The sequence below is a fragment of the Accipiter gentilis genome, chromosome 15 (genome assembly GCF_929443795.1).
Source record: "Accipiter gentilis chromosome 15, bAccGen1.1, whole genome shotgun sequence".
Taxonomy (NCBI): domain Eukaryota; kingdom Metazoa; phylum Chordata; class Aves; order Accipitriformes; family Accipitridae; genus Astur; species Astur gentilis.
This window is the reverse complement of record NC_064894.1, coordinates 28,813,255-28,828,856: the sequence shown is the minus strand read 5'-3', so window position 1 is coordinate 28,828,856 and position 15,602 is coordinate 28,813,255. Positions and strand designations below refer to the sequence as shown.

General features: G+C 38.4%; 1 protein-coding gene across 1 annotated transcript in view; it reads left to right on the top strand.

Annotated features, from left to right (window-relative positions):
- The window catches only part of TRDN (triadin), a 236,153-nt gene that overhangs the window by 137,601 nt on the left and 82,950 nt on the right, over positions 1 to 15,602 (top strand). Inside the window, exons 17-18 of the mRNA XM_049818154.1 lie at positions 11,048 to 11,080; positions 12,325 to 12,351. Coding sequence (XP_049674111.1) covers positions 11,048 to 11,080; positions 12,325 to 12,351 — 60 coding nt within the window. The remainder of the gene's footprint in view (positions 1 to 11,047; positions 11,081 to 12,324; positions 12,352 to 15,602) is intronic.

Genomic DNA, 15,602 nt, shown 5'->3' with positions numbered 1-15,602 from the left:
ATTGATTTTTCCCCAGAATAATTCACCATAGCAAAATATTAAATACGCTTGTTTGGCAATATCGTAACTAGACTGCTGCTTATTAGCACAGTAAATTAAATACATTATCCAATTTCATATTTCATTTTCTTCCACATATCTTATTACATCACAACCTGTACCCCAGAATGCCTAAAGCTGAAGGTTTAGTCCTATTAACAGACTGAACAGACTGGGAGCGCAGCTGGTCATCTTCTAGTGCTTCTACATCACATATGTTCCTGGTCTTAAAGTCACTGGTGAAGAAAACCCTGCCTAATGCACTGTGCACTATTTTTAGCTCCATATATTTATATGGCAAAAGCAAAGAAAGTAAATGCGGAATTTGGAAGTCTAGAAGAGCTTCTGCGTCTGGAAACTGATGGCTGCTCTAGGAAACCAGCCTCAGTGAATACCTCTTACTTGATTTTCAAATTGGATCTTTTCAAACGGAGTGTTTTCTCTAACTGGAAAAAATTACCTCTCTGGCAACCGTCTGAAACCAGGCTGGAGAACCGAGTATTTGGCTTTCCAGCAGAATAGTTTCACAGCCCTCTGCAGGTGATGCTGTTCTGAAGGGAGAAACCAGAGGCGAAGTGCCTTCGTGACACCAGTCCAATTAGCAGAAGGGTGACGAGGTACCCCGGCAGGCAGCGAGGAGCCTCGGGGGCTGCCTTAGCTGGGGTCGGGGATGGGGACGGCTCTTCTGCCAGTCCCTCGCCCGGGATAACCCCACGTCCTGGGCAACGCTCCTGCGCCTTCTTTAAGGACCAGTGACAGTGCTTTCCCCGATGATTCGCCCGTTATAAAAATCAGATCTAACTGTTTTCTACGCTGTAAAAATGAAATCCTAATTGTAGCTTAGAAATTCCCCGGATTGGTCGTGCAATTTTTAATTTAATTTTACAGTATGTTTAACAGATTTTGTACTGTCACTTAACTTCCTAATTACTGATTTTTAATGCCTAATTTTTCCCATCTTCCTCTCCATACACACACACACAAAAAATCTAATTCATTGCTCCCTTTGGGGTCATAACAGAAACTCCTTCTGAGCACCATTTCCCCCTTGAAAATCAATGAAATTTAGTTCAGGCCCAGAAAAAATAAAGTAAGTATGACAGGCAAATAGCCAGTTTTAAGTGCTCAGATGTCAGCTGCATCCAATCTCTCAAACTGACTCTGTCAGTTGTGCTGGAATTATTACTGTTTTATTATGCCTCTGATTTCACCACTGTTGGTAAGAAGCAGAAAGGAAAAAAAAAGAAAAAAAAAAGGGGGCATTATATAGGAAATGAGTTCATAATGTAAGTACAGAGTATTAGAACGAAAAACCCGGTCAGAGGATCGGCTGAAGAGGGTCAGATTCCTCTGCCTAATGCAGGAAGAAGTACTGGTTCTACTGGTAATGGGCAGTATCTATTTAACAAATTATTTTAATTCTTGGTTCAAGGTGAACAACAGAAACTAAAATGGCAGCAGGAAAGAATCTTTGTACTTGCCATATGGTATAACCAGCACTATCCTACTTAAAAAGGAAGAAATAACACAAAGTTTATGAGTCAGTGGGTGTGCTTTGAAACGAAGGAAAGGTTTATTAAGGAGCTGGGCTCGTTGGCTGTCTTTTTTGATCACTGACAGGACACGAGTACATAGAAAGAATGCTAAAACCATGTAAATGTTATAAAGCATTAATAAAATCCAGCACGTCTATTGAATAATTTACCAACACAATGGAACAGGCAAAATTATCATTTCTTTTTCAGGTTTCTCACAGTCAGGTAGCTCTCGCTCGTCACACGTCAGGGATGTATTTTACTCACATCACCACAACCTCTGCATCACCCGTCCACCTACTTATTCTCCTCTTGTGTAGATATATCGCCCAAGAGATGAGACATCAAAAAGAAGTGTAAATTGTATGTTACACACCCCACATAAATACTTTTGAAGGAGGAAAAGGAGAGGGGCAGTGTTTCTTTCTCTCTCGCCCTACGTGGACGTGGCCCTTGTAGAGTTTGCCATCCTGCATTATCTTCAGGGTCTTATATCCGAGTGCCTCTATGTGTCCTGAAATGTCACTTTATAAGCAGCCACTGCCCCTGGTTAGCATCACTGCATGTATTTCTGTTGTACAGGTGTTGCCGGGAAAATTCTTCTGGTAGCTGGAATAGTCTGTTCCGTTTTCTAGTCCCTGAAGTTAACTCTCTCAGGGTTTTCCATAACATAAGCACAGCCATTCTCCGGGTTTACTTTTCTGGGTTTACAGTTTACCTCTTCAGGGACAAATGACAGAGGTAGCTTATTGCATATGCATAAGGATAGGCTTTGCAGTTTATCTTTGGATGAAATAAATCTTCACTCAGGTAGCAGGTGTTTATGCAGCAATAAACAAAATAATGAAACCCTACCTGTATTAATCCTGCTGCTCAGGGTCCTTGGGTTTAGATCCAGGGTCATCCTGTAGTCTTTTTGAATCACAGAGGCTTTCTTTTTGGTCCAGGTTAGCATAATTCTTCCTCTCTCCCGCCTTAACTCTTTGGGAAGTTAAACAGCATATCACCTCTGACTTACTCAGATTCTTTCTGGTTTTAAACAAGACTTACAGGCTTGTTTGTCTTTGCACAGTAAGTGGAAATTTTCTGGTCTCAGTCCCCAGCAACCTGCAGGGGTTAGGATAAACTGGGTCTTGGTCCTCCCCAGTTTGTCCCAGAGGTTTAGTGAAGCCTCACAGCTGACTCTGCTCGTGGTCTGCCAGGAATGCACCGTGCCCTCAGCAGCTAAAACCTTGCTGCTCTTGCAGTAGTCCATCACGCGGCCACTTCTTAATATCTGCAGGAATCTATTATGTGGATGGAGGCGAACTCCACAAAACATTCCAACCCACTAACGTTTTCATCCCAGCTCAAGTCTGAGAAAATATTGCAGACTAGGAGGTCTTAAGTTGTCCACAGGATTATGTAAATTGAATCATTATCTAACCATGAATGGGAAAGGAAAAATGAATTCTTGACTTATGTCACAAGATACGCCCTCAAAGGAGAAGAATTTTCCAATGTTAGAAGATTTTGCTTACAACCTTGAATTCTTTACATACAGGATTTATTTAAACAGAGCATGAAATAGCTTATTTTACACTAAGCTTTCTAATCTGAAATCCAGTTTTTATTCACCAATTTTTAAAATCTTTTTGAGCAAATGGCCTAGAATTCAGGTTATTGTTACTGCTTTTGCTAGGATGTTGAAATGCCTAGTCTCATAGCCTGGCATACTATTGTTGCATTTATACATTCCTTAGAGTATCCCCTGTTTCAGGATCATATAGAGTTAAAATAATTTCGTATACTTCCTTTCACATCATGGTGAACTGTGAAGACACTTGTACTAAAAATGCAGCCTTGTTTCTTTTTTTATTCCTAGATATTATTAAACGCTACTGTCCAGACTATGCAATGCAGCAAAGTACTAACACAAAAAAAAAATTGCATTACTTCAACAGCAAGGCAGGGGGAGCAAGTTAACTACAAAAAAAAGGAATTATTTAATACATGGAAGTAACAATAATGAGAATAAAAGAGGGTCAAAATTAAATGCTATTTAAATACAAATCAGAGCTAAAAGGATGATTTAAGTGTCCACTCTTTATGGAAAAGGCATTTTAAGGTGTTTCGTTCAGAAGCTGACAATCTTCCATAGCCCTGAGGTTGTTTCATGATTTAAGTGCACTTTTGGCAAGAATTGGGCCCAATTTCAGCAAAACACTTAATATATCTTTAGCTCTATCTTGAGTCAGCAAAGCATTTAAGTGCATGCTTAAGCTTTATTGAATCCAGACTATCATATACACTAGGTATATGATTACCTTCCCAGGCATTAGTCTTTTGGAAGTGGTACCACCTTTGCTTCGCCAGAAAGGGAATAAATGGGCCTCGTCTTGATCATTGAGACCATTATGAAAATGGCATTTGATTTTCAGGGGAGCAGTGGTGTGGGCTACAGTTTTCTCTACCGTATGTGATTATATTACATCTACAATTTATGATGTTCTTGAATATGGCAGTGCTATGTTTTAGAGAACAAGTGGAAGCACAGCATGCTTCACTATGATGTTTCTTAAGTATGAATTTTCTCACACCATCATACAGGTCTACATCAACTACAGATTTGAAAGTTTCTGTATTAAGAAGTTGCAGTCCGATATCATAAATACAAAACAAGTCATCACCAATGCACAGTACCAGTTTAGTCTGCAGACTGCCACAAATCTGCCTGATGAGGTTTTTTCTCTTCTATAACAGCTTCTTGGGGTGCCCAAGTTTGGAGCTTTACATATTTCAGAAATAGTGGTTGCTAGGTTTATTTCACGCATACAGTAAGCTTCTCTCAGCGTTTTACTGACTGTCTGAGCTGCACACTTCTCCTAGCGCCTTCTGTCAACGTCCTCCTTCATGACACTGCCTCTGCAAATACCTTCTTCAGAAGTTGCTTGTCCTGGTTAAGGCAGTCAGAGAAGCCTTTCGAAATATTTAACTACATGATCCTTTGATTTCTGCTCTGAGAGCAAATGTACCAAAGCTTTTGCTCACTGTCTCGTTCTCCCCTGCTCCTTTGGGCTAACCAACACCAGTACCCAGCTCTAAGTCAGGCACTGCAGTCAGAGCTCCTGTTCCAAGTTCAGTAACTTGGAATCAAATTTATTCCTTCAGGATCTCACTGCATTAATTTTTAGGGTCTATTGTTTTTGTTGCTGAATTAGCTAATTTAATCTGCATATCATGTTTGCCTAATGACAGCCAAAACCTAGAACTGGTACTTAATTCAAAGTTTTCTTTCTCTTCTGAAATGTCTGTTCCAGACTCGTATTTTCAATGGGCTACACAGCTTGAGGGAAAAGTCCTTCCCTTGTCAAAAGAAGGTGGAGTATGAACAAGCTAAAGCAGGAGCAAGCAGTAACAGCTGAGCCCCATCCAAGCTATGACCACTCTCAGTGGGGATGCTCTTGTCATAAATCAATTACAAAATAAGATGACTCATTCTACCTCATAGTGAGAGATTATTAAGAAAACTGAATTACTTTCACCTTGCTGTGGTCTATGAGACGCATAAAACTGTTGCACCTGATCTCATGCTTAGTAATTTGCCAAGTTGCTTGTTGCCCTCCTTTGAGAAGTTCCACCTGGAGTGATGTAGAAATACCTCCCTAGAGGTGCTCACGGTTTGAACAGATGTAGTTCAAAGCAGTATTCTTCTAAATCCAGTAGAGTGTCCTCACTCATTAGGGATTAACTGGAAATACTTGCACCTGAGCAGCTTAATCATCTTAGTTCTAAAAAGGCTAGAAGTACTCCTCAGATCCCTATTTAAAAGGGAATATGGGTGAAGCTTTTTCACAGGTAAAGATCTACTAAGTAGATACTAGCTCTCTGCATTAAAGAATCATGACAGGTTTATACATATGTTACTTTTTTTGCCACCTGAATGCCCATGCCAGAAATCCTAAGACTAGTGAAGTTAATTTGGTTTTAAAACAAATCAGTGCTAATGATAGGCGTTAAGAAATGTGTCAGGATTTCAGAGAGAGTCCTTTTCAAGGGTAGTAGATCCGTTTTGAACACAGACAGTGCCCTAGTCAGAATTGTGGGATTAACCTGACTTTTCTTTTTAAGGATTCTAAATAAAAAAGATTTTTATTCCAATGGGAAAATAGGCATCTGTGGTCTAGGAATACACCCACGCTGTGTATTGGTTCTGCTCCTTCTGATGGGAAACCAGTAGACCCACACCTTCCCCTTCTCATATGGCAAAAGTGATGAAAGTGTTGTTTTCCTAGGAGTGATCAAATATATTCTACATTTACATAAGCATGTGCTTCAGAAATGTTGGCTTGAGCAACTGATTTATTTGCATGTGGTTTGAGTCCTCGGGGAGTGTTTTTCCACTAACTGAGAGGAGCTTTGCAAGGCTGGCAGGACGCAGAAATCTGCATTCTTTCCGTTTCCTCCTAATGCTGGTTCCTTTTCTCTTAATTATCCCAACTCTTGCAGAAACTAACAGAGTATCTCAGGCTCTGGAAAAGAAAAAGTACCTATCTGTTTTCTGAGACACAGCTTTTACTTTAGGCTTCACTGTGGTTATACTGGAGCCTTGTGGAAAGAAGGTGCTTGCTTTCCCTCTGAGTTAATACAACCTGATATTCTAAAAACAGATGAGAGACTCTCTGCCTACTCAAGTATGGGATGACAGATCCCATCAACTTCAAAGAAGGGTCTGAAATCTAAGAATGACCCCACCTTCGAAGATTCACATCCTAGGGACAGTGCTCTATATATTTTTGTCACCTTTCCTATTTTTCTTTTTTTTTTTTTTTTAATCTGGCTTGCTGATGAGTAAGAAAAGGTGTACTAGACTCGAATGAAGGTTTTTAGCAATCTTTATTCGAGTACATCCACGTAATACAGAAGATGATGTATAATTACAGCTATTTCAACATCAAGATGGGTTTTTTGATTGTGTACACCTTCTGAGGAAAAGGCAGAGACTGTTGACCCCTTTAAAAGTTAAAGAGGGGTTTACCAAGGTATGACCAGTTTAACCTCTTACCCATAACGACTTTGGTAGCAAACCTGATATATGGTCATATTGGAGGATTTTGAAAACACAAGTGCCTAGCTTGTCTGTGGTGAGGACTGACCCAAAATTAGGGACCTTGGCCAATTTGATGGTGTCTAGCCTAATACTAGCTTCCTCTCTGAGCATCAGGCATGTATCCAAAATGATGCAGTAACTGTATTAAACAAGAAATGAGCTCTTTTAAAATGAAGCTAAGGCAACTAGTGAAAGCAAGGGTTTGGATATGAGGCAGCACCGCCATCTCCTGCCTCCCAATTATGTATTTATTTATTTATTTTGTTAGATGAAGTCACCAAAGAGGACAGCATAACCCCAATCTTCTGCAGAAAAGTCTTTTTGGTGGCTTCTACCTTATTCAGGCATCCTGAGACATTTCTCAGTGGTGAAGGCTTCCGTCCTCAGTTTTGGTACTACCACTTTCTGCCTGGGAAGAAAAGCTACAGACCCAATAGACAGGACTGAAAGAATTTGCATTTCATCCAGGTCTCTTTTCTTTCTTTTCTTTGCACCATGTTTTGCCCAAATATTTCCCAACATGGTAGCAGATTTCTAATACAAAGATACTGGTACAGAGAACCGTCACCTGCTTTCCTTTTCTTCAGGAAAATCCATCAGAAAAACTGTTACCCTCCTCAAAAGACATTCATTTACAGAGTCGGGTATATGTGTGACATGATCTCACCAGGTCAGAGGTTTCCTTGGTGTGTTTGTATTCCAGAAAGAAATGTATTTGTCTAGTTCATTGTCTTTATAAATCAAAGTGTATGGTGGCAGTGAGTTTTTCTACATTTCTACTTTTTTCTACATAAGTAGAACGGCAGTCAAATATAGCAGGAGAAATGGAAAAATCTATTTTGATGCAAAATTTTCTCATGTGGATTATCACAGGTCTAACAATGTGACTGAACTCATATTGCAACCTTTCCCTTCAACAGAAGAGACTAAAGGGATCTTTTTTGTATCTAGCTGCTTATGTTCACAATATTCTTAATGAAAGGATATCTTGGAGAGCTTTACCACCCTGTCTCATTTGGTTTTAATTAACCAACATGATATGAAGGTCTGAAAAGGGAAATGACAGGCGTATAGCCTATAAAACCACGACTACAAGACTGTAAGACCAGGCTAACTTTCTGCTCTCTAAGGATTTAAGTATTCAAAACACTGTACGGAATATGACAACAGTACGCTTCACTGAAAAACTTGTGGTAAAAATTAAACAACAGTACAGAAAACACCGGTTTTACGCAGCTACTGAGTGCAAACAGAAAGGTGTTGGTTATTTAACGTGTGGTGCATGCCACAGACCAGCAAATCCACTTGAAATGCCATTTATTTAAACTTTTCCCAAACTGTCTGATTCCAGATGCAATTTTTATTTTTCTGAACACTTCCTGGACACGAATGCTTTATCTGAATTAGGAGATAACACCCATGCCCACACACAAGTATATGTGCACACATAGCTATACAAAGCGGGATGGGTTATCAATCGTTCTCTCCGGGCAGAGGGCTGAGGGTCACAGGTTGTGACTGTCCCTCCTGGTAGTAAAGATTAAAGTGCACCACAGCAAATGTGCCAGCCTTGATGCTGTTCAGCACGGTTTTTGCCGTAAGGAAGAGCTGCAGAGGCAGGTTCAGGTTCTCTTTTGTCTCTCACCTGCTCCAGCAGTGTCTAGGAGTATGTCACTAGTAATGAAACAGAAAATACATTTATAAGGTTTTATGGGCATGTTATACATAACTTTGCCAATATTGATGAAAAAGAAAAGCCATTTGTTCAAAGCATCAAAGCTTATAAAGATGGTGAAATGTCAAACTAAATCAAATCTCAATTCCATGTATTGTAGAAAAATAATGCATTACCAGCAAAAGTTTCCTGGATAAAAACATACTGTACAGTCTCACATACATACAAAAATGGTTAAATATAAAAAGAATGACAAATGTCAAGGCAAATGCCTCATGTCTCTACAGTTGGCAATATCCTTTTATGTGTCATACAAACTACTTGTTAGTAAAAAAAAAAAAAAAAAAAATAGGGAAAGAAAAAGACATTGAGATCAAGCAACGATAACTTATAGCAGAAAGAAAAGATCTAGGTGTGAACTTCCCTGAAGTTTATAGCTCATGTAATGAAAGGTTTCAGTTCATTCCATTAAAATATCAGAGCAGGAATCACCTGAAATTTCATATCACATCAGATTTCCCCAGAAACGCTTGATGTCAAATTCTATGTTATTCATTTTTTTTAACTTTTCCCACGGTAAAGGTTCTTATTTCATATACTTCTGGAAAGCTCTATAGAACTTCCTTAATGTTTGCAGTTTCAAAAACCAGGAAATAAAGCTAAATAAATGGAAAATTTTATACTTTGCAAAAACACTTGCTGAGTGTTGTTAATGTCATACTGTTCCCTGATCTCATGAGAGCTGACAGATCTCAGAATGAGAGGGGAAAATAATTGCCTCAGAACCACTAAAGTCATAATTACATTTCCTTCAGTTTCCAGGAAGCTGTCCTGAGCAACAGCAAAACAGAAAACCCCAAGAAACCAATCAAAATTCTCATTTCACAGAATGAGTCCTAAAATATCTAGATGAAATTGGATACTCTGAAAAGCACTTGGGCTACACAAAACCAAAGCTGCAGCTGTTGTTATGATTAAGCTGATTGAGTGAGCCAGAGCCCCAAACTTCTGTCCTCGCGCTTTTTGCTGTATTCCTCCTCCGTGACCTATACTAGGGTTGCCACCCAAGGTAGGATGCCATCGAGAAAATATAATATTTATTCAGGCAATAAACTATCTAACGCCAACTCGCTCTCTAGCTCCATCGCTTTTCCATATCGCTGGGAAAATCATATCCCTGGCTCATTGCTTTGACCACATCGACCTGCTCCATGATCATTTCCACTGAATCTCGCCTCTCATATACAACGTGACTATAAAGCACCTATGATATTTTAAATATGTTTAAGTTATGTAATAAATACGTTAAAATGTGCTTTATATAAACATATTAAAGCTTGGTCCCTGATTTCAGTCAACTAGTCTTGATGATTTAACATATACATTTTGGCTGAAAGATATTGCTTATGAAATGGTGATGAAATTCCATCAATATTTTTGGTGAAAACAGAAAAATAAAAATCCATTTTTTTAAAATTTTTTTAAGAACTCCAAGCAAAACTTTATTTTAGAAACTACATTTTTCTTTAAAATAGATATAAACTGGCTCCTCAGATGATAGATTTAAAAACTCAAACAAAAATGAATATTTTACTTCAGATAGAACTACACGCGTTGCTGGATACAAACTTACTGGGAGTGTGACTATGGAGCAATGACGCATTTTGTTTAAAACTTAGCAGTTGAGGCGTTCTTTTCATATTTCAGAGCGGCCTGCCCTTTCTACATCAATTATTTTCCTAGCTGTGTGTGGAGTATACATCTTTTAGATGTCCACTGTGCATTCAGTATTAATATTGATTATGAATTAATATTTAATGTGAATATTACTCATATTAATGTTATTGATCAACATATTTAATTTTCTATTGGCATTTCTTGTTCCTTTTTGCTCATTCAGTTCAAGGATAGCTCAAATTTAAGAACAGGCTTGCTTTTAGTGAGGGTACAATGTTCAGAATCACTTTGAACATGGAACCGTCTATCTTGATTCTAGAGTGGAAACTGTTTAAACATTAATATTCCTCAACTGTATACCACAGCATTAAAACAAATACATCCTATAAGAAGCATATAGTCATCAGATACCCGTAAGCGACGAGCGACGAAGCACGTCCTGGCAAGGTGGAAAGAGCTGCTACAGAAACTACCATTAAAAATGTGTAAATCCCAGTCACGGGCTGCCAGAGGCTACAGAGTTTAGTGGGATGAAGCTTTTCGGCTTCAGGTTCCAGAGCCGGTTTTGGGGATCAGCTCCATGAGCCGTGACTGTCCCCACGCTGTGGGTTCCTATGAAAGAGGCCAGGACCCCCTCCCCTTCCCCAGTCCCTTGGGTGAAGGAAGGCAAGGACCCCATCACATACAGCTGCCTCACACCACCCCGGAGTAAAACTGCAGATATTTTAACCTACACTCTTTTTAGAGTTTCCTTTTAGCACCTTATTATAAGACTTAAATCCTTTGGTGTCCATTATTAGCAGCTAACCTGACCCTGGTTTGCGCAGTGCGAAAGCCACTGAAGAGAGTGGTGACGATTCTAAAGGTTTTATTTTGACATGCAGGAAAGTAGGGATGGGCTCACCTGAACTGAGACTCCAAAGGAATGTGCCACATCCAACCCCTGCTAGTAACCTGAAAATGATTGTCCAGGGAAACGAAACAAAACATTACAAGCGAAGTACTTGATTTGTTTTTAATTTTCTTTTTCAGAACCACACAAGAAAGAAAGAACGGTGGAAACTGGTGAATATTCTCCCCTTTTTACCTTACTTTTCAACCATCCTAATGGTTTAAGTCAATTCATGTCACAAGTCAATATTTGAGTTTTGTTTCTTTGTTTTTACAGCCAAAACGGCAAAGAAAGAAGTAAAAGTACATGGTAAGACCTGTGAAAGACAGTAAGTTTTAGAGTCTCATTTATCTGGTTAGGTTTGAAGTTGAGACAGGATTAGGTAAAGGGACAAAAAAAGTGAAGCCAGAGATAAAGATTTGCTGGTTTAATCAAAGTTACTTGAGCAAATGAATGGCTGTGGAGCAGACATGCAGCCATTCCGTCTTCTAGAACTGAGACCTGATCAAACGTCGCTGAGAAGAACGACGAGGGTGAGGATTTTTTTATTTCAGCTTTTCAAAGCTGTATCTTTTCAAGGAAGGGAGCCTGCTTGGAGGTTACATTAAATGGATGGAAAACAAAACACAAAATAAGAGCTTCAGAGTGTGGAGGGGAGGAAAAATGTAGGTTGTTTTATTTTGTTTTTATTCCAAGCACCCATGTATTTTATTGTTGTAGCTAGGTGTTCTTCTTGTTCCTGACTGGAATCTACTTCTCCAGTTTATCCAAATTTAGGAAAGCATAAAGATTTTCAATTCCTTCTACAGCCAAGCTTGATGACTCATTCATCAGATGACTCTATTTTCTCAGATATAAATTCTGAGGAAAAAATACCTACAGTAGACAGTCAATTCATAGAAAAATGAATCTGTCCTTTTTTATAGCATAAAAACCTGTCGCAGTGCTTCAGAATGAAGGGGTGAATAATGAAGAAAGAGAAATGTGGTAGTTCAATTAATTTGGATTTAGTTAATGCAATTATGAAGAATAATAAACAAATTATTAAAAAGAGATTTCTAGCACATACCCTCCACCTATGTTTGATATGTGCCTATTCTCTGCAACCTGTTTTTTCTCCTTCTCTCACCCTCACTCATTACTTGAAAATAGTGGAGCTATTGAAGGTCCATATATAACTTACCTATTGACCTTGTTTTCCATTGCTTCTAATCTGCAGGTAAATTAGTCACCTGCCATGAGACTATCCAAACAAGCAACATACGTGTGTGTCAGTTTTTCTCTGCATAAAAAAATGAATGCCTCCTCTGCATAGATAGGTAGTGTATTGACCAAGGCAAGAGGTGTTAGGGTCAATCTTAAATTTTTTATGCAGTTGCAAAATTTGTTTCTTGGAATGTTTTCTTTTATTTTACAGCATCTGTGGAAGCTCTGAAGTCAAAAGGTGGGTAACTTTATTTGTTTTTAAAATTGAAATGGAAGAATGCTGTTGTTAACTCTACTATTCATGGAAAAGCTTTTGTGACAAAACTCTTAACAGGCATGACATGTAAAACAAAGCAGACCTTTTAAATTCTAACAGCTCCTTCCTCGAAGCACCTGAAAGCACCTCTAGAAAACAGGTGTCTTTTCCCTGAGTCATCCATAGACTAACAAACTGTAATTCTCCAACCATATCAAATTCAGTTTCTAACCCTAACTCAAACCACAAAGTTTTTGTGACAGGCAGAAAGGAGAAGCAACTAATCTCCTATAAAGACATGACACAAAGAGCAGTATTTCTCTTTTTGCCAGTCCAGCTGCAGCTGGCTCCAAAGGTTGCTCCTTTCCAGAGGTCACAGGGAACTGGGATTGGCGAGGAACACCAAGGCCTTAAGTCCGAGCTGGAGAAATATTTAACTGTTTGTGTCATTGTCTGACTTTTTACATATATGCACCTTTTTAATGTATGCAATGCAAGTTACTAGCTCTGAATTGCCTTCACGAACATCACAGGTGTCAACTGTATCCTAGACACAAATGGAATGGCAAGTTATAAATTGCATTTTGCTCTCAGTCCATGTTTATTCGTATCAATGACCACCTTGCTTTCTAAACATTCCCTTTCAAACAAATGGCACTGAATGTATCAACTGCTCAGACTTGTGGATTGTGGTCTCCGAGCTGTCCGCCACAAGTCAAAGGCAGGGAAATGAGAATTCAGGTTGTTAGTAGCCAGTTATCATTCAAGCATCTTCTTTTCCTTTAGAGTTATCTCTGAAGCCTCGTTCACATTAACCAGTAAATACTGAGACCAGAGTCAGGCTGAACTGCAAGGCAGTAGGAAGGGTTGCAGAACTGCAGCTGCAGAGATTAATGTAAGAAAATCAAAGCTGATACATTATTCCCTTTATTGGATGTTTTTAAGTTCCCTGCTTCATGGGCTAAATTCATAATGCTGTCATTGCTCTGCAGTTAATTGTATTGAGCAAAACAGAAACCAGAGTAATTTAGGCATTTGTTCTCTTTATACTCCCACCAGACAAAACACAGAAACTAAAGGGGGGAGAAGTATGTGGAGTTAAGCTTTTGCATTTTTAGCAAATTCCAGACAGCCAAAGCTGAAAATAAAGGTAGACTTGCTGCTATGGGTGATTGAATAAAGCTTTCCCCTATTGCTTGAATCCTCTGAGCAAATCTTTTTGATACGTTATATTTTCTTCTATAACGCTGTAGTATGTGTATGACGTCAATATTTCAACATTCTGTGAACCCATTTCTGCCAAGCCTCAGTCCATCAGGGTCTGAAAAGAAGTAAAGAAGTTGTTTCTTGCAGATTCAAGTCCCTTTCTGCAGACTTGAAGTTTTCTTTGGCCACTACTGTGAAATGTTTTCACATACCTTTCAAAATTGTTATTCCCAGTGTTTATATTTACACTTTTATTGACAGTTATTTTGTTTCAGTCACTTGTAAAGTTTGCAAACAGACTTAGCAGGGGGTTTGAAACTACAGAGCTTTTACCTCTATGCTTTATTGCTGTGAGCGGCCTCAAATTTTTCTAGTGAATCCCATATTTCATATTTATGTAGATGAGAAGCGAACATTTATATATATGATAGGTCCTCATCACGTCTCCAGCATTTTGCAGGATGGAAGTAAATTCTTCCTTGTGAGCTATTGAATTAAGGGGCACTTGAATAAAAATTTATAGGAAGTTCACAGTTCATTAAGGATAAATAGAAATTGTAGGTCTCTATTATAGAAAACAAGAATCATTCTGTTATTTCTGTTGTCAAGGAAGCAGCCTCACAACTGAAAATATTGGTCTCGGCCATCTTAGTTTTACCATAGGATCAGCCTAATGTTGAACCTGAAATTATTCTCCAGTAGTTAAGTAAATAACAACTTTGTTTTAATCAGTCACCAATCCCCATTAAACAGAAATAGCTGATGTTAGCTCTGGAGTAATTGTTAATTTCTGAAAAATTACTTGTTAACAACTGATCTAAATTTAACTTTATGTTGCTAATTTTGAAACTCAAACGTAGCCTGTGCTCCAGGGGAAAATTGATTTTTATATTAAAATGTTACAGCTGTTTCTTTTGCCTCTCATTAAGAGTCACAAAGGAATGCTGTTAACTTCTTCTAAGTACATTTTTTTATGATGACAGACAAATTCTAGTACTGTTAAGAGCTACACCTTTCACTAAGTCTGAACAAAATCATTGCTTTTTGATCTGTATTTGTTTGCTCTCTATTGCTGCTTTTTATTTACTTGTTTCCCATTTTTCTGCTATTAATCCATTTAGACTTAGCAGCTTTCTGGATACAATGTGGTTTCCAATATTCAGTAACTGTTGGCAAAATTTAAATTTTTTAAGCCTATTCATGGAAGGCAAACAGTCCTGTTCTGAAAACAAGTGAGGCTTTTGATTACATTCTCTTCTCTGCTAATTAAAAAAAATTAATCTGCTGGCATGAAAGAAGGTCTAGGCCATTGCCACTAGCTTGTACTTCTGATGAACTATCAAGCTCATATGAAGTTGCATTTTCTCACAAAAGGTTCTGTAATGCCACTATAGCAGGGATTTTTTTCATTTCTCCATCTAACAGAAGAGTTCCTAAACCATAATAGACCCTTCTTAGGTTCATGATTTCTTGATGTGAGTGATGTCGCGATGAGGAGCTCCTGCCTTTGACCTCAGGGTTCAGTGAGTGAAGTGTTTGTTGTCTCCAGTCAGTGATTTCTTTCAGCTTTCCTTCACACCGAACAAATATCTCAAAACAGCTTTAAAATCAGTGACATTTTGGAATGCATATTTCTGATGTTGATGCTAGTTATGTAACCTGACTCTTTGGGGATATAAATATTCTGACAAACTTGATTGTAGCCTACAACTATTGAGACTGCAGAAATATTTGACTGATGAATTACTCTCCTGGCTACTCTCAGCACAAAACAATATCTGCTAAGCTCTCTCTCATTTGATTCCAAAGAGCTTATGATGGAATCAGAGAAACAATTATCATAGAAATCATCCAGTTGATCTACATTATGCCGAGTTGTCAAGAATTTTTCTGAGAAATGACAAAATATAAATGGGAGTCCAGACTCCATTTACTTAATCTATTTTTCTAAACTATAATTTAATGAAAATATAGAACCCTGACAATTTTCTACTTTTACCTTTGTGTGCGTTCATTTTATTTTGTAT